General features: G+C 42.1%; 1 protein-coding gene and 1 non-coding gene across 2 annotated transcripts in view; both read left to right on the top strand.

Moving 5' to 3' along the window:
- The window catches only part of RRAGD (Ras related GTP binding D), a 34,810-nt gene that overhangs the window by 6,647 nt on the left and 5,612 nt on the right, over positions 1 to 22,551 (top strand). Inside the window, exons 2-6 of the mRNA XM_068985411.1 lie at positions 6,832 to 7,127; positions 13,897 to 14,096; positions 14,994 to 15,108; positions 15,800 to 15,942; positions 19,695 to 19,843. Coding sequence (XP_068841512.1) covers positions 6,832 to 7,127; positions 13,897 to 14,096; positions 14,994 to 15,108; positions 15,800 to 15,942; positions 19,695 to 19,843 — 903 coding nt within the window. The remainder of the gene's footprint in view (positions 1 to 6,831; positions 7,128 to 13,896; positions 14,097 to 14,993; positions 15,109 to 15,799; positions 15,943 to 19,694; positions 19,844 to 22,551) is intronic.
- Positions 1,291 to 1,362, top strand: TRNAS-GGA (transfer RNA serine (anticodon GGA)). Its single transcript has one exon. It is a non-coding gene; the product is annotated as a tRNA-Ser (tRNA).

The raw sequence follows: 22,551 nt of genomic DNA on the forward strand, positions 1-22,551 counted from the left end.
ACTGTGAACAAGGCTCAAACCTCTCCAATGTGCCCTCACCCTCAGCCAACAAGATAGGGGGAAAATGGACCAACAAAGCATAGACCATCTCAGCAACCTGCATTACCATTTCAAACCTTCCTGCATCTTCATAGTTGTATGCCTTCTGAAGCCCCAGTCTTTTTCTCATCTGAGCCATAGGCCAGTAGACACCCTGGACTCAATGACTTCAGATCCCTGTTCAGCCTCTTTGCCTTTACAACTTGGTAAGTGGGCCCTTGTTCACGTGATCTTCCAGTTGGGAACCTGGGATTTCTTTCTCCCTTGTCCCCTGTGTTCAGAGGATCACTGAGTATTATTGAGTGAATTTAAGCTTCTCGTGGATCCATTCTTTCTGCCCATTTCCAAATTCGTCTCATTTGTGTTTCTAGAACAACCTCCTTCTCATTGTCAGGGAGGAAAAACTCTTAGGTTCTTAACTGGAGTCCTGCAAATTAAACTGACAAAAGATATGAACAAGAGAAAAATAGGTTTAGTTAAGTACTGATGCATTCGAGTTCACAAAAAATTCAACTCAAGGAGGCAGTTAGAATTTGGGACTTATGTACCATCTTAAGAGAGGAGGAGGAGAGGTAGAGGGACACTTCTGAGAAAAATGACTTCAAAGGGGATGGGGGAAAGGGGTTTGGTGACATTGTTTGGGTGTAGCCAACTTCTTTTTGTCTCTGTCTCCAAAAAAAGTTGAGAGTTGCTCCTGGGGAGGAGATTTTTGACAATTGAGTTCTTTGGAGGAGGATCTGCTTTGCGCAAAAAAGGGATTTCAAGAACTCCAGTGCCTTTAGCTCAAAATAATCTTTTCAAGCCATAGTGGCTTATTCTAGAAGTCTTCACAGCCCCCACGCTGACGCCCTTGAGTGGAGTGAGTCTCTGGAACGCGCGTCCTGGTCATGTTGTGCATGTGTGTCTGTTGCTCAGTTGTGTCTGATTCTGCGACTGTGTGGACTGTAGTCTTCCAGGCTCCTCTGTCCATGGGATTCTCCAGACGAGGATGCTGGAGTGGGTTGCCATTTCCTTCTCCAGGGGCTTTTCCCGACCCAAGGAATGAACCCGGGTCTCCTATGTTACAGGCAGACTTGTTACTGACTGAATCACCAGGGAAGCCCCTGATCCTGTTAGTCTCTACTTAAAAATCCTTAGTGATTTCCTCATCGCTTTCAGAGTAAAATCCAGAGTTCCCTGCATTTCATTCACAATTTAGCCTGCTAATCTGTCAACTCATTTATTTAATGGTATTTATTGGGCTCATGGACTTCCCTGGTGGCTCAGATGGTAAAGCGTCTGCCTGGAATGCAGGAGACCTGGGTTCGATCCCTGGGTTGGGAAGATCCCCTGGAGAAGGAAATGGCAACCCACTCCAGTACTCTTGCCTGGAAAATCCCATGGACAGAGGAGCCTGGTAAGCTACGGTCCATGGGGTCGCAGAGAGTCAGACAAGACTGAACGACTTCACTTTATTGGGCTCATACCACGTGCTACCAAGTTTTTGCCTGTGCATATATAAGACAAACAATAAACAAATCAAGACAAACATAAAGTAAAAAGATACTTTTGTATAGTGAAGTACTATGAAGAAGACACAGGGATATTAGGAAGTGGTTGGGGCCCACTGAGGCAAGAGAAGGTGAAATTGCCCCTGGGCTGGTTGGGAGGAAGAGCCAGGTGAGGCCTGGGGAAAGCCAATCGAGTGGAAGCCTGAAGGTGAGGAAGCAGAAGGCCAGTGTGCCTGCAGGACGGGGAACTGGTAGGGAGGATGAACCAGGAATGGGATGAGAGGTGAGCCCACCTAGGGCCTTTTAGGGAAAGAAGGTATTTGAATTTTATTCTAAGTTCTATGGGAGGCCTTTGGAGAGTGGGCAGGCTTTTCTTGTCTTTAAACTATGTTCCTTAATCTCCAGGAAGGCCAAATTTCTTCCTGGCACGACCTTTCATCTCTTTTATGCCTCCTCTCCCAGAAGACTCAGGTGATTTCTCCAGGGAGCCTTCTCGCTGAATCCATAACTCCTAGATAGCAGTGCATTGTAAAGCTGTCCGTTTTTCTCGTCTATTTTCCTCTCTAATCACTAAGAAATGAAGTTTTTCTTTGTGTCTGCAGCCCCTGGCTCAGCCCTGTCAAACTTGGCAGACATTCAGGGAACCTTTATGAAACGGGAACAAACTGCCCTCTTGTAAATTTCACCTCACTCTGGCAACTTCCTGCAAACCCCCACCTGCATTTTTAAAGAGCCCTTTCTGGGGTCCCAGCTCTAGTCCCAGATTTTTTCTGTAGTTCCTTTCTGATTTTCCTTAAAATACATAAGGAAATACATAATGGCCCTCTCACTGCTCTTTTCAAAGCAGCTCTCCTTCATTCTCTTTAATGGATCACTTTCCTCAGGTGATTCTTCTCAAACTTAAGTGGGTGAAGCTCAGGGAAATGTGATGGGTGGAGGGCAGCCCTCTGCAGGAGACCCCCGGGTGTTTCCTTTTCTGATGTGAGCTCCTGACTACCAGTCCCAGAGTAGAACAAGAGCCTCTGAGAAACCCCATAGGATTTCAGAAGCCAGGGATATTTGAGAGAGTGGGGGAGGATTAGAAGGAAAATTTTTGCCAGCAGGCTTTTCTTTTTTTGGCGGAGCCATGAAGCATGTAGGATCTTAGTTCCCTGAGCCGGGATCAAACTTGTTCCCCCTAAAATGTGGAGTCTTAACTACTCCACCAGGGTAGTCTCGTCAGCAGGCTTTTCTGATGTAAGAAACCTCCCCTGAACAACAGCAGTGACATACGAAACTTTTGACTGTGGGTCCACAATTTTAAAAAAATGCATTTATATTGTGAAACAGCACCCACCTACGTATAAGTAAATTTAAGAGTTTCCCTAGCAGCATTTACTCGTGTCATGAGTAACACACTCTGGTATTTTCTAGTCTTCTTTTGTTTTCGTTGCAGTTCTAGTTGAATGCCAGCTGGTTGGCGGCTAAGACCCTGATGAGGGCGCTAGTACATACCAGTCCTGTGACCTTGGGCCGGTTCATTAGCCCAAGTTCCTCAAGGGTAGAACAGACTTGCTTTTCCTCATTGGGTGGGTAAAGTTTGTAGACATGTCTAGTGAGGTCCCTGGCACGTGGTGTATTACTGTACATGCCAATTAAATATGGACTTCCAAGGTGGCTCAGTGAGAAAGAATCCACCTGTCAATGCCAGAGGCTTGGGTTCGATCCCTGGACTGGGAAGATCCTCTGCGGTGTGTGTGTGCCCAGTCATGTCCAGCTCTTTGCGACCCCAGGGGCTGTCGCCCACCAGGCTCCTTTGACCACGGCATTTTCCAGGCAAGAATACTTGGAGTGGGTTGCCATTTCCTCCTCCAGAGGATCCTCCTGACCCAGGGATTGAACCCGTCTCATCTGTCTCCTGCATTGGCAGGTGGATTCTTTACCACTAGCGCCACCTTGGAAGCCTACCCTGGAGTAGGAGATGGCAACCCACTCCAGTATTCTTGCCTGGGAAATCCCATGGACAGAGAAGCCTGGTGGGCTATAGTCCTTGGGGTCACAAAGAGCTGGGCACGACTTAGCAACTAAACAACAATAGTTAAATATGAAAAAATACATCTGCATGGGGGTCAGTGTAGGGGTCTCTACAGAGTTGATGGTGTTCTTGCTGATCTGACTCACCATTTCCCAGCTGTTTATAGTTGGCGGCGCATGCTTGAATTTGGCCAGGAAAAGGAAATACTTCCAGCTGTGTGTGTATATTATAACCATATGTATATTTCACTTCCCAGCCACTCTGTATATGTAAACACTCATACACATTCCCTCCCCTTTCCACAATGGTCTCTATCTATCACCTCCACATTCTCCCAAGAGGAAGAGAGCCAACCTGCAGGGCAGCGCTGTCAGTGATCATGCCACATAGAGTCTGGCAGACCCTGCTGAAGAGAAGTTAAAATCTGCACCCACATCCAGCAGTATAAACTGAGAAGAGATGAAGACATTTATAAGCACTGAAATATTTTTGTGGTTGTACATAATTTAATGTGATGCACCTGTTTTATATTTTGAGAAACTTATTCTTCTATTTAAAAAAATTAATATGCAACTGTGCTTTTCTAAGAAAAACTATACTATTCTGTTACTTTTTGTCTACCTCTCTCTCACCAATCTCCCATGTCTGCCTTGTCTGGAATTTTAGTTTCCAATTTTTTATTCCAAAATATAAAATCAATACTTATTGCAAATTAATAGATTTCAATAAAATTTGTCTTCCATTGCTTATTGCATTTCACCATATTTGAGTGTATTTTCTTTTAGGAGTATATCCTTGAGTAATTCTTTCAAAGAGATTAAGTAGGCAGTGAGCTTTCAGAGTCCTTTGATGTCTGAAAATGTCCTTTTTTTTTTTTTTTTGGCTGCACCAGGAGCCTTGCAGGATCTTAATTCCCAAATCAGGGATTGAACCCTGGGCCTCCCAGCAGTGGAAATTTACAGTCTTTACTACTGGACTGCCAGGGAATTCCTGGAAAACATCTTGCTACACTTGTTGCTCTCCTACATTTGAGACATACTGTGACTGGGTATATAAATCTGGGGTGAAAGATATTTTCCTTCAGTCCTTGACATATGATACTCTCCTGTTCTCTTCTTTCATTCATGTTGTTAAGAAGTCTAATGTCTTTATGAGTCCTTTGTAGGTAATAGTTTTCGTCTTTTCATAGTTTTAAGTTTTGTTATTATTCTTGATGTTTTGAGAAGGAAATGGCAACCCACTCCAGTATTCTTGCCTGGAGAATCCCATGGCTAGAGGAGCTCGGTGGGCTGCAGTTCATGGGGTCGCAAAGAGTCAGACACGACTGAGCGACTTCACTTCACTTTGATGTTTTGAAGTTTTACTATAATTATTCTTGGTGTGGGGATGTTTTTGTTTAAATTTCTCCTTTTTACTTTGTGGGCATGTTCATTTTAGTTGGAAAAGGATTATCTATTTAGTTTAGTATTGCTTTCCCCCATATTCTGTAATTTTTCTTTTTGGAACTTGTTTGAAGAATAATGGAACTTTCGAATTTCATTCTTGATGTCACTTTTACCTTTACTTCAGACTTTCCATTGTTCTGTCCCTTTGTACTGTGTTCTGAGAGACTGACTTTCCAGTCACTAATGCTGTGTTCATCTGCTTATTCTGTTTTTCAATGCATGTATCCTCCCCTCCGGCCAATTATGTTTCTATTTCTGAGATTCATTAAGACCCTTTTCCATAACTGCTCTTTTTCTGAACTGTCCTTGTTTCGTGACTGCCATATTTCTAACTTTGTGTGTTTTCTGCATTTTTCTTACAATGTTTGGTTTATTTTCTTGATCTTTCACTGGGTTTCATACTTGGTCTTTTATTTTTGTCAGTCATGAAGCTGTTTTTTTTTTTTAAGTTGGAATATATTTCACATACCATAATATTTGCCTTTTCAAGTATATAGATCAGTGGTTTTAGTATATTCACAAAGGGATACAAACATCACTGCTATTTAATTCCAGAACATTTTCATCACTCCAGAGAAAACACATAACCATTAATGGTCACTTCCCGTTTCCCCTGCTCTCCAGCCGCTGGCAACCACGAAGTACCTTCTGTCTTTATGAATTTGTCTGTTGTGGACTTTTCATATAAACAGAATCAAACAATTTGTGACCTTTGGTGTCTTCTTTCATTTAGCATAACATTTTCAACATTCATCATGTGGTGGCACGAATCAATACTTCATTCCTTTTTAATGGCTGAATAATATTCCATTATATGGGTATACAACATTTTGTTAATTCATATTTCAGCTGATGGCCATTGGATTGTTTCCACTTTTTGGCTATTATGAGTAGTGCTTCTGTGAACACTCAGGTACAGATTTTTGCTTGGACATATGTAAGTTCTTCTAGGAGTAGAATTGCTAGGTCATATGGTGACTCAATGTTTAAGCTTTTGAGGACCTACCAAACTGTTTTCTCAAAGCACACCATTTTATGTTATCACCAGCAGTGTATGAGAGATCCCATTTCCTGACATTCTCACCAACACTTGTTATTGTCAATCTTTTTTAACCCATCCTAGTGGGGTATGATGTGGCATCTCATTTTTTTCATATGCATTGCCTTTATGACTAATGATGTTGAACATCTTTTCATGTGTTTATTAGCCATATGTGTATCTTTGGAGAAATGTCTATTTAAATCCTTTACACATTTTAAAATTGGATTATCTTTTTATTGTTGAATTGTAAGAGTTCTTTATGTATTCTGGATACTAGACCCTTCTCATGTGTATGGTTTGCAAATGTTTTCTCCCACTCAGTGGATTGTCTTCACTTTTTTGATGTGTTCTTTGAAGCCACAAGGTTTTAAATTTTGATGAAGTCCAGAATTGTTTCTTTGAGGCATAATTCAAATAAACAAGCATCTCTTTAGCAAACACTGATGATCTGGGCAAAGAAGGACTTTACTCTGGAATGCTAAGATGGATTCTTTCCCTGTGTAGTCTGTTCCAGGAAACCTCTAGTCTTTACACTCTAGAGCTCCTGCTTGTGATGGGGAATTGCCCGGGTTTTCTGGCCCTCTGAGATGGTGTGAGAGATGGTGATGCAGCGCTTTTCAGGGTTTTTCACTTACTAAAAGCTGGCCCCTTGATGAGGGAGTGATGGAGTTTGCGCTTTCTGTATTTGAAAAGGTAGTATTGTCTGTGGATCCTAAATCATGTGTAAGGCGGAAGTGAAACTCCTCTCACTAACCACTGTGACAGCCTCTCACCTTCCTTCTTGTTTTGTGGTTTTCCCAGTTCTGGACTTTAGCGACCCCTTCAGCACGGAGGTAAAGCCGAGGATCCTGCTCATGGGCCTGAGAAGGAGTGGCAAGTCATCCATCCAGAAAGTCGTCTTTCATAAAATGTCTCCCAACGAAACTCTGTTCTTGGAGAGCACGAACAAGATCTGCCGGGAGGATGTTTCCAACAGCTCCTTTGTTAATTTTCAGATTTGGGACTTCCCAGGACAGATTGACTTTTTCGACCCTACCTTTGACTATGAGATGATCTTCCGAGGAACAGGAGCACTGATATTTGTCATAGACTCCCAGGTAAGGCTCCATCTTGGTGTCTGGTGGGACTGCAATGCCCCTCCTCCCCTACGTTGACACAAGTTCCCTTGCGATCATTTGGGTTTGGGTCTTAGGGTCAGGAATAGGGCATTTCTACCAGACTAGCATTTCTCGGTTGTGGCTGTCTGGCTTTGGAAAGGGGAGGAAAAAATCTCCCTTCACACAACCCTGACCAACAAGCAGTGTTTGGGAACTGTGTGCTCTCAGCAAGCCTAAAGAGGACCTCCCAGAGGGAGGGGACCACCGTGATAGCCAATGAAAGCAGCTGTGTGTTCCCCCTCTGCTTCTCTTGGCAGATATCTCTAAAAGATCACAGGTTCTCTGCAACAAAAATACATGATTATCTACATTTTGAAGTGTTTACTATGGCCTGTGAAGATCAAGTTCTCTGAGTGTGGACATTTTTCTTCTGAATCAAACTATTGCAGTTCCTACTAGTATACCGTTAAGGCAGCATGACTAGTATGTATTTTAGAGGTAACTAAATACAAAATGTGAAATTTGAGATACATATATTTTTTTCTACTCCATCTGTGTATCTGTGCTTGACTAAGGGTTTAGCATCAATTCTATTTTTGGTTTCTGTTTGTACTGAAAACCTTGTTCACATAAGGTGGATATGGGGTGATTTTTGCTCTAGCATTTACTCAGTTATTTAAATTCCTTTCAAGTTGTATCCGCTAGGTTACCTGATTTTCTATCACACACAAAAATATTTTTTTGTGGTTTACCGATAGACAGTCCTGATTGTGTTTTCATTTTAACTTTGCTGAAAGCAAAGAATTGGGAGCTGCTTGGCTGGAAAAGAACCTTATCACCCAGGCTTGAAAGTCACTCACTTTATTGGTATTCAGACCAGCCTTCTGAATGGTCTCTTTGGTTCCCTGGGCCTTTCTCCTGTGAAGTGGGGGATGGAGCTGATGGTGTAAGGGCAGGAGGAGAGGGAGACAGCAAGACTAAAAATGCATCTCAGGCAGGTGGTCTTAGAAAAAAGCACAGGTAGCAGACTGGGACATTGACAGTTATTTTTTCAAACTATTCCACGTGCGGTTGCTCTTAGAAAGTGTCCCCAATGGTGGGCCAGCCAGAAGGCCCTCCTGAGGGCTCTCTTTTGCAGCTGTAGGGAATTAAAAGTCCTACAGCAATGCCCTAAGCCAGCTCTAAGCTCAGGTCTCAATGTCTGCCTGAAACTGTAGGCCTGCAAATGGACAGGTGGGGCTGAGCCTCTTGTGAGCCCAGTCATGTTGGGGAAGAACGGCTATGAAGACCATTGGTCATAATGGTTTTGAGTCCACGCTTGCAGAACTATTCTCGGACAAGACTACTCATGCCTGAGAGCATTGTAAACTCACTCATGGATCGAGGTGCCTGTTTAATATAATAATGAAATTTGCAACTCAGCCTTTTAGTTCCAAGTGACTGCACGGTGAACTTGTGGAGCTGTGGGAGCATGGCCAGATGGTTTGAAGTTCTTTTTCTCCTTTGTGTGTGGGGTAGTGGACTAGGGAGGCTGTCCATTCCAATATCTGCTCCATGGACAGCCATGCCTCTCTTCCTGTGGGCCCATCCAGAGATGCACGCCGCCAGCACCTTCACTGGGTCCAGGCGCTGCTGGGGGCCACACTTTCCTGGCTGTCCTGCTCATCCTGACCTGTTTCCCGGCCCATCTGTGGTTTTGGCAGTATCCCCTTCTTCCTGTCTCAGGCTGGCCAGCACCATAAGTCAGGAAGCTTGAAGCCCAGGCAGGCAGGCCACTCACTGTGGGGAGGCTCCGGGCTGTCAGGCCCCTCTGTCTCCTCTAAGCTCCCTCTAAGCACTGGGTAGCAGCAGCAGTGGCCCTGCCCGTGGGTAAGTAGATTCCAGCCCTGACTCATCACTTCAGGACTGTGGCTCAGGAAGCACTTAACATCAGTATCAGATTGTGTACACATACAATTTACATTTATGGAATTTGAATTGCCAGTGCAACTCTGTCTCAGGTGTTGATAATACAGCTTTAATGTGATAAAATAGGTACACTTGCCAGTTTTTTCATTGTTTAGGGTGTTTTTATTGCCTCAGTAATCTCCCTTTTTTTGGTTTGTTTGATTGAAGTATAGTTGATTTACAAATTGTATTAGTTTCAGGTGATATATATTGAAGACTATATATGTATATATTCTTTTTCAGATTCTTTTCCTTATAGGTTGTTATAAAAACTTGAGAATAGTTCTTTGTGCTATACAGTAGGTTCTTGTTGGTTATCTATTTTATATACGGTTAAGTCGCTTCAGTCATGTCCGACTCTGTGCGACCCCATCTACGGAAGCCCACCAGGCTCCCCCGTCCCTGGGATTCTGCAGGCAAGAACAACGGAGTGGGTTGCCATTTCCTTCTCCAGTGCATGAAAGTGAAAAGTGAAAGGGAAGTCGCTCAGTCGTGTCCGACTCCTTGCATCTCCACGGACTGCAGCCTACCCGGCTCCTCCGTCCATGGGATTTTCTAGGCAAGAGTACTGGAGTGGGGTGCCATTAGTGTGTATATGTTGGGCTTCCCAGGTGGTGCCTGCCAATGCAGGAGATGCAAGAGCCATCAGTTCGATCCCTGGGTTGGGAAGATAGTTTGGAGTAGAAAATGGCAGCCCATTCCAGTATTCTTGCCTGGGGAGTCCCATGGACAGAGGAGCCTGGTGGGCCCCAGTCCATGGGGTCACAAAGAATCGGACAGGACTGAGCCCACACACTAGACACACTAGTGTGTATATGTTAATCCCAAATTCCAAATTAATGCCTCTCCCTCCCACACTTGGCAGTTTTTATTTTCTATTTTTAATTTTTTGGGCCTATTTTTTAAATTGTAGCTGTAATTTGGTTTTAATTTAACCTGAGCATGAAAAGTGGACTTTCAATAGGGGTTGGTAAATGCGTACTTTGTTTTGTTTCTTGGCTTGTTGGGTTTTGTTTGGGCCATTGGGTTTTGTTCTGGCCACAGGGCAACAAAATGCATAAGTGTAAGAAATACATCTTTTTAAGTTACACTTTTTAAAAGGTAGGGAAAAGCATTGGTAAAAGTGGTCATTTACTAAAAATAAGGAATATTTAACTTCTTCAACGAAGCAGTTTCCAAGTCTGCCTAATAGACTCTTCTGTTGGAAGCAAACTGTTAAAAATCACATTTGTGGGAATCTTTACTTGATGTGATTGCAGACACTAAACAAAACCGAACTTGAGGAAAGGCTCAGCAACTCTTGAAGGTCACTGCAGTAGTCTAAGCAGTACTCTGTTTGTCTGACACCTCCTAGTTTTATTTTTCGCTTGTGAATTCCTCACAATCACCGGATTGCCAGATATATATATCACCAAGGAGAAAAATGTGTCCTCACATTTTGTTGTAAAATAGAAGAGAATGAAGGCATCAAGAGTGATTGCCCATGAACTACCCAAGTGACACTGCCCGCCCTGGGCAGCCCACAGAATGTAGCATGTCTCCAGGGCCACCCTTGGCCCCCACCCCAGGAGCCATTTCTTTTTCTTTTCTTGATAATTTTATTATTTGGCTGTGTTGTGTCAAACAGAGCTTCACTGCCCCTCTGGCTTTTCTCTAGTTGCAGAGATTGGGGTGGGGGCTTCTCATTTCAGTGGCTTCTCTTGTAGTGGAACGTGGGGTCTAGAGCGCAGCCTCAGTAGTTGTGGTATACTGGCTTAGTTGCTCTGTGGCCTGTGGGATCTTCCCAGATGAGGGATTGAACCTGTGTCTCCCACACTGGCAGGTGGATTCTTTACCATTGAGCCACCGGGGAAGCGCCCCCACCCTGCCCCGGGAGCAATTTCACAGGTGCTTGGGATCCACACTAGAGTGCTGGCTTAACTCATGTGGGTGATTGTGGTTGTGACCTGCCTGTAATTCCTAGATCTAATTTTAGAATAGAAGCCAGGCAATGTGTTCTTCCTTTTTTTTAATTTGTTGCAGAAGATAATAAGCACAATAGGAGAAAAAATCACTCTCTGTCTCTCTGCTCTAGTAATCAAATATTTTCTTCTTTGTCATGTCATTTTTTAGCTCTTAGAGATCTGTGCCACTTCATCAGTCTGCTGGTAATCAGACTATTTCATGTGCTTGGCAGGGAGGTTAAAGGAATGATTTCTAATCTTTTGAGATCATGATACACTCTTGACCTTGGCTGCTTCTGCTACAGACACATTGGCCCTTAACTCCTCTCTTCAGTTAAGACATAACCAAGAACACTTGTTGAAGTGTGTAACTTCCATACAGTGAATTGCACTCATTTTTTAACCAAATATTTATTTGGCTGCATCAGGTCTTGGTTGCAACATGTTGGATCTTGCATTGTGTGCGGCGCTCGGGCTCTCTAATTGTGGCGTGCGGCTCACTAGTTGCAGCACACAGGTTTAGATGCTCCAACACATTGAGATCTTAGTTCCCTGACCCACATGCCCTGTACTGCAAGGCAGATTCTTAACCACTGGACCACCAGGAAAGTCCCAAATTACATTCATTTTAAGTGCACAGTTCAACCACTATACACCTTCTAACCATCTTCTAACTTGAAGAATGTTTCCACCACGCTGAAAGCTTAGTGTCCTTTCTCAGATGTACCCCCTGCCCAGGTTCCAGCCTCAGGCTGATATGATATGCTTTCTGTCTCTATAGAATAGTTTGCCTTGTCTAGAATTTCTATATGTGGAATTGTACAATCATAACTTTGTTTTTTATCTGAGATATTATATTAAGAAAGTGCCCCAAATTATTAAACTAGAATTTCTCCAAAACGCTTAGCCCAGCATCCAATCCCTGGAGGAAGAAATGGCAGTCCACTCCAGTATTCTTGCCTGGAGAATCCCATGGACAGAGGAGCCTGGTGGGCTACAGTCCATGGCGTCGCGAGAGTTGGACATGACTAAACCACTCCACAGCGTCCAATGTTTCTTCTTCATTTTAAACAACTCTTGAGAGTGTGAAGGATGAAAATGACTGTCTGGTCTTTTTCTCCCTTCATAGTTTCCTGTTAGTATCTTAGTATTTTGATTTATCTAAAGACTGGGGATACATTTTTTTTCTTTAATGGGCAAAATATTTTAATAGACACATGGCCAAACCAGAGATACAGTTAGCAAGTGAGCACAGGTAAAGATCCTCAAAATCACTAGTTATTAGGAAAATGCAAATCAAAACTACAATGAGATACCACCCCATGCCAATCAGAATGGCCAAAATTGAAAAAGACAAAAACAAACCAACCAACTGGTAATACCAAGTGTTAGGAAACACGGAGAACAGCTGAAGCTTCTACACTGCTGGTAGGAATGCAGAATGGGACAGCTACTTTATTTTTTTTTTTAACTTTTTATTTTATATTATAGCCAATTAACAATGTTGTGATAGTTCCAGGTGGACAGCAAAGGGACTCAGCCATACATACACATACATAGGGGTACATTTTTATTAATTAGTTTCAGGAATACAAGAATGCCCCAAAACATCCCCTGTTTTATTGGCTTTTCTTCATTTGTCCAGATTTGGAGTCAGAATGAGGGGGTGAAAAGTCCTTTAAATTTTGTTCTGAAGATCCCTTTCCTTTTTGCTATAAAAACAAGACCTATTGGGGGATTCCCTGGTTGTCCAGTGGTTAGGACTCTGAGCTTCCACTGGGTCACAGGTTTGATCCCTGATTGGGGAACTTGATCCTGTAAGCAATGAAGCCAGGGGAAAAAAACCCAAAAAAACCGAGACATATTTGTACCCTTAGGTTGGCAGTAATGAAGAGATCTGACAACCCTGGGTGCTGGTGACAGTCTGGAGGAGCAGGGGTTCTTACATGTTATCTAGTCAAGTTCAAGGTGCTCAATCCCCTGACCCAACAAGCCTGACTTCAGGGTAGGCCCTAAGAAACTCACAAACAGGCACAGAGATTTGTGTGTGAGACTGGCCACATTGTCATCTTCTGATCTAACACATAACTGGAAACATTCTGAATGTCCATCAGCAGGCAAGTCAGTGACAAACTATAGACCATCCACAGTGGAATTTTATAGAACTATTCATAGGAATCACGCATTAGTTATGTGCTTCAGCAAAGGTGAATCTCACATAATGGGCACGAAGAAGGCGAACTGTAATCCACAGGCAAGTTGATATTGTTGTAAATTTTTAAATAATGTAAATTAATTCTGTATGTTGTTTAAGGATATGTAGGTATGTCTTGATAGTAATGTATAAACAGGTGAGTGATGCTAAAGGCAGAAGTCAAGATACTGGTTACCTCTGGAAGATGTGGGGTAGAGTGATGGGCTCGGCTGGCAGGATGGGGAGAAACATGGGGCTTTGATAGCGACTATTTGATTTCTTAAAAAGAGAGATGCATACACACAGGCCTTCATTGTGTTATTTTGGGTATCATCTGTAGAACAAGAAAAAAACAGCGTGTTACTTGGGGCAATTACTGTAGACCAGGGGTCAGCAGACTTTAAAAAGGCTCAGACGGTCATTATTTTAGGCTTTGCAGGCTGTTCTATCTCTGAGGAGTTTCTACAGAGGAAAACCACTCAACTCTTCCCTGTGCTCCCAAAGTAGCCATCGACCGTGTGTATATCAAAACATGTCGTGGTCCTTAAATACATTCAGTGTTTGCCAATCATACCTCAGTAAAGCTGGGGGTGGGGTGAGGTGGGAGACTGTGGAAGGCAGCCCAGAAGGCTTCGGCAAGAAGCCCCAGAGAGGCCTCCCTGACATGCCTGTGCTTTCTTCCCAGGACGATTACATGGAGGCCTTGGCCAGGCTCCACCTCACCGTGACCAGAGCCTACAAAGTCAACACCGACATCAACTTTGAGGTGTTTATTCACAAAGTGGATGGTCTGTCAGATGACCACAAAATTGAAACCCAGAGAGACATTCATCAGAGGGCAAATGATGACCTTGCAGATGCTGGGCTAGAAAAAATTCATCTCAGGTGAGAACAGAAATGCCTCAGGGATCATTGGGGTCCCAAAGTCATCATGAGTAGTTGGCACGGACAGTCATTGACCTGTGTACCCTGTTTTGTGCTGTAGACATCAGGATAGTATTTGGGAAAAGTGAGCTTTGTGTGTGCTAACTCCAATCTTTCAGAAAAGTGTTGGGGTTATAAAAAATTTTTTTGACCAAAGATCAAAGCTAAGCCTTCCTCATATGAAAAACCCATATACTGCATCCAGGAAGTTAATCGATGCTGAGGTTTACTATTATAGGTAGTATCTATAATCATAAGGAATCCTCTAAAAAAAAAAACCAAGTAGAAATAAATATTCACAGAGGAAAGCCACTTCTCTGTAATTTTTGTGGGGTAGTATGCATCATTCATTTGGCAAATTAAAAAAATGAAAAGATTAGATACTTCAGTATCAATAATGTAACTGCTGTGAGAGATGTGTATAAAGATAGTGCAGATGCTCTTGGAGAATGTAAGGAAGCTGATAGAGGCACATGCATCTGCATTTTTAAGCCTTCTGGTCCAGCCAGTCAGCAGAGACTAGGCACAGTTCTTGCTTTGGAGGAGCTGGACAGAAATGTCTTGTTAAGATATGTTCTTTTTTTGGCTGCACTGCATGGGTTCTGGGAACTTAGCTCCCCACGCAGGGATTGAACCCTGGCTCTTGGCAGCAAAAGTACAGAGTCCTAACCCCTGGACCGCCAGGGAATTCTCATGTTCGTTTTTTACCTAGGTGGTTTTGACTTCTGAAGGGGCTAGAATGTGTGTATAAGAGCTGTAGTAATTACAGAAGGCATGATACTAGTGTTATGACATAGTCTGAACAGCCTATTCCTCAGTCAGAGGTAAAAAGTGATGGAATACTGTTTCGTCTTTCAGCTTTTATCTGACAAGCATATATGACCATTCAATATTTGAAGCTTTTAGCAAAGTAGTTCAGAAACTGATTCCACAACTTCCCACCCTGGAGAATTTGCTAAACATCTTTATCTCAGTAAGTAAATGATATTATCCCATTAGTCATTCGCAGAATTTAAGAATAACATTGCAAGAGTGAAAACGATCTTATTTCTACTTGGTCTGACAGTACTTCAAGGTCTCTGAAATATTACATTTGAAGATTGTGCCTACATACTGTTTTAGGTCCATTAAAATTTAACTCCCAGAACAGTTCCTATACTTCACTGGTATAGTCGGAATGTTTATTGAAGTTGTAGGCAATCATTCAGTGTTAATAGAGTCCTGTCAGAGGTAGAGGGCATAAAAGTTGATTTTGGCTATAAGATACATGATGTTGAATTTTTAAAAATCTGTTTAACACTGTGAATAAATGATATGGTGGCTGGCTGAGTCCTAAAAACTACCAGCTCAAAGTAGAATTACCACAGACCTTTAGTTGTATCCACATTGATTCTCACCGCACAATTTTGAGTTTGTTTGTTTAGACTTTTAAAATCTACTTTTTAATTTAAAATTAGTAAAATTTGTGTGATAATTCCAGTTTTCATTTCTTAAGTCCATTATAAAGATGTTCATGATAATGAGGTTTAAATTGTAATAAAATGGAACGACCGAAATTTTTGCTAGTTTGTATTTGAGACTGAGGATGTCATATCATTTTATGTAACCATGTCATGCTCTAAAACCACCTATCCCTTTAAGGCAGCATCTCCTTCTTGTTTCAGAATTCTGGAATTGAAAAGGCGTTTCTCTTTGATGTGGTCAGTAAGATTTACATTGCAACAGATAGTACCCCTGTGGATATGCAAACGTACGAGCTCTGCTGTGACATGATCGATGTGGTCATTGATATTTCGTGTATTTATGGGTAAGTAGAACATTCTGAAAGGCTACCATCAAGCACATTTCTCTTTTGTAACCCTTGAGGTATTTTGAATTTACTTATTTGATCTTAATACTTTTGTTTGAAATGATTGAGATCTATAAATACACCATTTAGTATGTGATAATAATAATAAAAAATTGTTGAGTAAATGCCTGGGCATTATGCTGATAATTTCATTGCCTATATTATACCATTGAATTCTTCACTATTCCATGAGGTGAGAATTACTATTCCCATTTTACAGAGAGGGAAACTGAGGTTCAGAGTGGTGAAGTTTCTAACCCCAGCTCACACTATCATTAAGGAATGAAATTAGTACTTGATCTCGTCTGATTCCTAGTTCCTCTCTTGAAAAATCTGTCACGTATCATAATGTCATGTATACTTGAGGGAAAGTATTAGGATCCTTGGGTTTCTACATAAATATCTCATATTAACCATAGTTCTGTTACCTTCTTTATAATAGGAAATAATGGCTGGATTTTTTTTTTTTCCCAGTATACTTTTGATTGTCTTTTGCTGTGTGTAGCAGAGAACTATAAAACTAAGCAAACAACATTACCTGCTTAGTATTACAGCCTTAACCTTCTTAGAAAACCGAACTTCTTGTACATATAAAAGAATACAAAATAAGGAATGAGGAAAATTGATTTTGTTACTGGACACAGAAATAATTCCCCATAATAGTAAATTTGTTGAATTCAGGATTTTGTACAGAGTGAGTGGGTATGAACTGTCTTATTAAGGCATTAGGTTGTTGCTGCCTGTTTATATCGGATCTCATCCGATATCATCTCACAGTCATTGATGGGGTAAAGCATTTCTTCATCTTTCTCTTTACTCACTGGCCTGTGGCCTGCTTTATGCAGCTTTCTCTGCCAGCTTCTAGGGAGCCTTGGTCTCACCACTTTTTTCTTCCATTTAGTTCAGACTCTTTCTGTTAACTGTTACACATACATGCCCACCCACAGTCCCTTCCCTTATGAAACAGGGAAACTGATCCATACCTCTCAGGACTGTAGTGAGGATGAAATATCATTAGGTCTCCCCTGGTGGACCCCAAGTGTATCTGCCATTATTATTTTTTTTAATTATTTAAAACTTTTTTTTAAAGTTTATTTATTCAGCCAAGCTACATGAGTTGCAGGATCTTAGTTGCCTGACCAGGAATTGAACCCGGGCCCCTTGCACTGGACGCGTGGAGTCCTAACCACTGAACCACCAGGGAATTCCTTATTATTATTATTAAACACTGCCTTCTGGCTTTAGAAATAGACCTTATTTCCCAAGACTGCTGCCTTGCAATATTCTCTTGTTTTTAAACTGTTAAGTGGATGACCTTGAAATAGTCATGGAGGATGAAAGTATCCTGATTATAGTTTAGATGACTGTCATAATCAAATAACAATGAATAGCACAATTAATCTGGCACATACTTAATGATATGCATAATCATTATTTTGCCTTATGGTAATTAAACATAAATGGTAAGTTGTTCATGGAAACAATGTTAATCAGAGTTACTTTTATCCAGCTCAAACACACACCGGGAAGAAGGGGCTGGGCAGAGGAGAGAGCAGGGCTTTATTGGCAGATTGTTTTCCTGTGGTAGAATGCAGTGTGTCTGGGAACCTGCCCTGTTCAGTAAGAACCAGTATGGGTCTGGGTCACAAATGGGGCTTATGTTCTGGGCTTTCTTGAGACTGTTTGCTAGAGTGGCCACGAGCCAGCCCAGGTGACCTGCAGAGGGTGGTTGAGGGTGCATGCCACAGCCAGGAAGCAGTCAGCCTTGTAATTGGAGACCCTAGAGGCAGGTGAGCTGGTCTGCTCAGGAATCTCAGCTGGGATTCTGAAAACACACAGTTTCAGATAAGGAAAAGGTATATGACATCCTCCTTTGTCTATAAACAAAAGATACATAACTGGATATATCAGTGTCTTCAAAGGGCCCGGTTTTGTTCACAAAGGTCATATCAATAATGATAATAGCAGTTAACATTCATTATACATTTTATATGCTCTTAGCACTATGCTTAGTGTTATGTATATATTATTTCATTGCATTAGGAAACTTTGAAGTAATCACTGCTAATATACAATGAAGAAATCGAGGCTCAAAGAAGTGACTCAATTTGCCCAAATTTATACAGTAAAATAAGAGAGCTGGGATTCAAACCCAAGTAATTTGTGTTTGCAGGCCACACCTTTTCTTATATATTTATTTATCCTTTTATTTTGAAAAAAATTGCAAATCTATAGAAAATATGCAAGAATAGTACAGTGAACTCCGATATACCCTTCTCTGGGATTCACCAGTTTTTAGTGAGCCATATTTGCTCACTCTTTTTCTAATACAGTTGGCCCCCCATGTGAGTTCCATATTGACAGATTCAACCAACCAGTGAATTGAAAATATTCAGAAAAATATTCCAGGAAGTTCCCAAAAGCAAAACTTGAATTGGCTGCATGCTGACAACTATTTCCATAATATTTACATTGTATTAGACATTTTATGTCATCTAAAGATAATTAAAAGTGTATGGTGGGGAGGAGGAGTGGGATTTCCCTGATGGTCCAGCAGTTAAGACTCTGGGCTTTCACCGCACAGGGCATCGGTTCGATTCCTTGTCAAGAAACTAAGATCCCACGTGCCAAAAGGCAAGTAAAAAACGGGAGAGTGTGTGTAGGTTTGGGCTCTCCAGGTGGCACTACAGGTAAAGAACCCGCCTACCAGGGCAGTTAGACGTAAGAGACACAGGTTCGATCCCTGGGTCAGGAAGATTCTCTGGAGGAGGGCATGGCAACCCACTCCAGTTTTCTTGCCTGGAGACTCCCTTGGACAGAGAAGCCTGGTAGGTTACAGTCCATAGGGTTGCAAAGAGTTGGACCTGAATGACACAACTTAGCATGCACGCATGCACATATGTAGGTTATATGCGGATACATAATGATGCAATTTAGCATGCCCATGTATAAGTTATATGCAGATACATAAGGAACTTGAGTATCTTTGGATTTTGATATCTGCTGAGGGGAGTCTTAGAGCCAACCCCAGGCCCTAAGCCTGCTCCATAGGGATGACTGTACATACACATTTGTTTTTGCTGAACCATTTGGGAGTAAGTTATAGATCATGATCCTTAGACTATAGTTGTTAATACTTGAGCGTCTGTCTCTTAATAACTAGGATGTTTTCTTACAGGACCAAATTAAGCCTATTTAACATGGCTTCATGACTCTATGATCTAATATAGAATCCTTTGTTAAATTTTATCAGTAGTCCCAATTCTCTCTTTTATTGCAGTTTTTTTCCCCAGATGAGGAATCTAGCCCAGCACTTGGCTGCCTCTTCAGGCTGCTTTATTTTGGAAAAATTCTTCACCCCTTCTTGGTCTTTCATCAGGCTGTGCTTTGGATAGCCTGGTTATTCTGTCACGAAAAGCAGGAAGCCCTCATGGGCCACGGAGAGAAGAAGAACTAACCTCTGTCTGTCACCTGTGTTCTTCAGGTGCATGGAGAGTTCAGCCACCTGGTGTGTCAGTAGGAAATTGACCATCATACACTGTGTACATTCTTGTGATTGGGTGTTTCTGAGATATTTAGCTGAAAAGCACTGTAAGTGTAGACTCCCTATCGGTACGATTATCATTCTTTGTGATAATCCAGTCTTGTTGCTGGGTTACAAATTGTAGTTCTTAATGGTCAAATATGTTTTGGTTTCTGTTCTCATTTAGCCTCAAAGAAGATGGAGCAGGAACCCCCTATGACAAGGAATCAACAGCCATTATAAAGCTGAATAATACAACAGTTCTTTATTTAAAAGAGGTGACAAAGTTTCTGGCTCTTGTGTGCTTTGTCAGAGAGGAAAGCTTTGAAAGAAAAGGTAATTTTTGTGTGTGTGTGATTTAAATGAAGCATTTCTGTTCAGATGGATACTGCCTTTCCTGCTTGTTGAATGTGGGTGGACAGCAGCCGTGCCTCTGGAGGCTTCCAGACTTCAGTCACAGGCTCGCCTGGTTCCTGCCCCCATCAGTGGGGTTTTGGGATCTGTGAACCAGCCTGCCCTCTAGTGATGCCCCTGCCGTGAGGTGATAGTGGAACTAGACCCCCTCCCAGGGAGGGGCCTTAGGTTTTCTGGGAGTGAGGCTAGCTGGGATGTTACTGCCTGGCTATAGAGTCCCTTACCCCAGGGAGGGCCCACAGCCTACAGGGAGGGCCAACGCCTCCCTCTTGGTCCACACCTCTAGAAGGTTTTAGAGATGTTGTGACCACTTGTCCTCCCTATGTAAAGGATGAAACTCATACAGTCTTAAAGCTAGACTTTTTTAAACTTCTGTTCAGCCCTTGTCCATTCTTTAGTCCTAAAATACAGGGGTGGCATCGTGATTCCAAAAAAGGGAAGATACGAGTATACTTAATAACATCACCGAATATTTTTTTAGGACCAAATTGAAATAAAAGCAATTAACCTCTTAAAGATACTCATATTCCCTGCCCCTGTCTAAACTGGGAAATATCAGCTTACTGATGTAGTTAAGGATTTTTGCTAGTAATCAGGAGATGATTTACCCAAATGGAAAAGGAAATGGCAACCCACTCCAGTATTCTTGCCTGGAGAATCCCATGGACAGAGGAGCCTGGCAGGCTGCAGTCCACAGGGTTGCAAGAGTCGGACACGACTTGGTGACTAAACCATTACTCTAAACTCCCAATAGCCTTTTTTTCTTATAAGCAATACATGTTCATTATTTAAAAATGCTTTGAAAACTTAAAGTATACAGAGCAAAATAAAATCACTGAATTTCACCATCTTAGAGCTGAACCCTGTGTTAAATTTCTGGAGTTTTCTTACTCCTTTTCTCCCTTCCTGTCACCTTTTCTTCTGTTATCCCCTCTTTCCTCCTTTTCTTCCAACAAAACTGGTGCCATTTTGTCTATATAGTTTTTTATCCTTTTGTTTTCACTTATTTGTACCCTGAAAATTTTCTTAATTCTTTGGAACATAAAAGCATAATTAAGGTTTATATTACTTTTCTGTTAAAAAGTAGTAGATTCATTTAGAAAATTTAGAAATAATGAGCAAAAAGGAAATAATTATTGGTAAGTTTCCCACTCATATCACATTAAACTTGTTTGCTTTTTAGGGTGGCTAACAGTCCATCACTTCATGGGAAATAGATGGGGAAACAGTGTCAGACTTTATTTTGGGGGGCTCCAAAATCACTGCACATGGTGACTGCAGCCATAAAATTAAAAGACACTTACTCCTTGGAAGGAAAGTTACAACCAACCTAGATAGCATATTGAAAAGCAGAGACATTACTTTGCTGACTAAGGTCCGTCTAGTCAAGGCTATGGTTTTTCCAGTGGTCATGTATGGATGTGAGAGTTGGACTGTGAAGAAGGCTGAGCGCCAAAGAATTGATGCTTTTGAACTGTGGTGTTGGAGAAGACTCTGGAGAGTCCCTTGGACTGCAAGGAGATCCAACCAGTCCATTCTGAAGGAGATCAGCCCTGGGATATCTTTGGAAGGAATGATGCTGAAGCTGCAACTCCAGTACTTTGGGCACCTCATGCGAAGAGTTGACTCATTGGAAAAGACCCTGATGCTGGGAGGGATTGGGGGCGGGAGAAGAAGGGGACGACAGAGGATGAGGTGGCTGGATGGCATCACTGACTCGATGGACATGAGTCTGAGTGAACTCCGGGAGTTGGTGATGGACAGAGAGGCCTGGCGTGCTGCGATTCATGGGGTCGCAAATAGTTGGACACGACTGAGCGACTGAACTGAACTGAACCATCTCCATTTGCCTGGGACAGGGAGTGGGGTTCCTGAGAAAAGGGACTTTCAGGGCTGAAACTTGAAAAGTTCCAGGCAAATGCGATGAATCAATCACCCTGGCTTTATAAAGAGCTTGATGCTTTGCATATGCAGGAAGTGGTTCGCTTGGTTTTTGCTGCCTTAATCTCAGTGGTGAGTCCTGCTAGTGTTGCTGACGGTCGACGCTTACTGATTGATTTGTCCTCGTGTTGGTGTCTGTCTGCATTTTCTCGGATCATCTTTGACTGCTCTGGCAGAAAGGGGAGGATGGAAAGCAGAAGTGGGATTCTTGGAAAGGAAGGTGGTTAAAAAATACAGCCATCTGGGCCCACCACTGAACAACTAGAATAGAGTTCCTGGGAGAAGAGCCTGGAGTTTGCTCATTTTATAAAAATTTCCAGGATGCTTTTAATGTGCAGCTATGACAGAAAATCACTGAACCTATAGAAGGATATGGGACCATCCCTTAACTTTGTATGGGGCTGAAGATGGTGCTTATTCTGTTCATGTCTCTGTTCCTATATTTTTCAACTGCCTTTTATGAAAGAGTGAAATAAACAGCACTCATTGTATACAGTTCCTTTAAAAACCTCAGTTGTGAATTTTCACTTTTAAAATTCCAAATGCAGCAGGTTTCCTGTTAGTTCTAAACATACACAGATGAATAAGTTGACATGTGTCAGGAATCATCAGTAGTCTCTCTCCGAAATTTCCTAGAGTTGAGTTCTCACTGAGCCAAAGCCCTTTAGCTAAGCTTTCTGCCCAAGGCA

Source organism: Capricornis sumatraensis, chromosome 13, assembly GCF_032405125.1.
Source record: "Capricornis sumatraensis isolate serow.1 chromosome 13, serow.2, whole genome shotgun sequence".
NCBI classification, from domain to species: domain Eukaryota; kingdom Metazoa; phylum Chordata; class Mammalia; order Artiodactyla; family Bovidae; genus Capricornis; species Capricornis sumatraensis.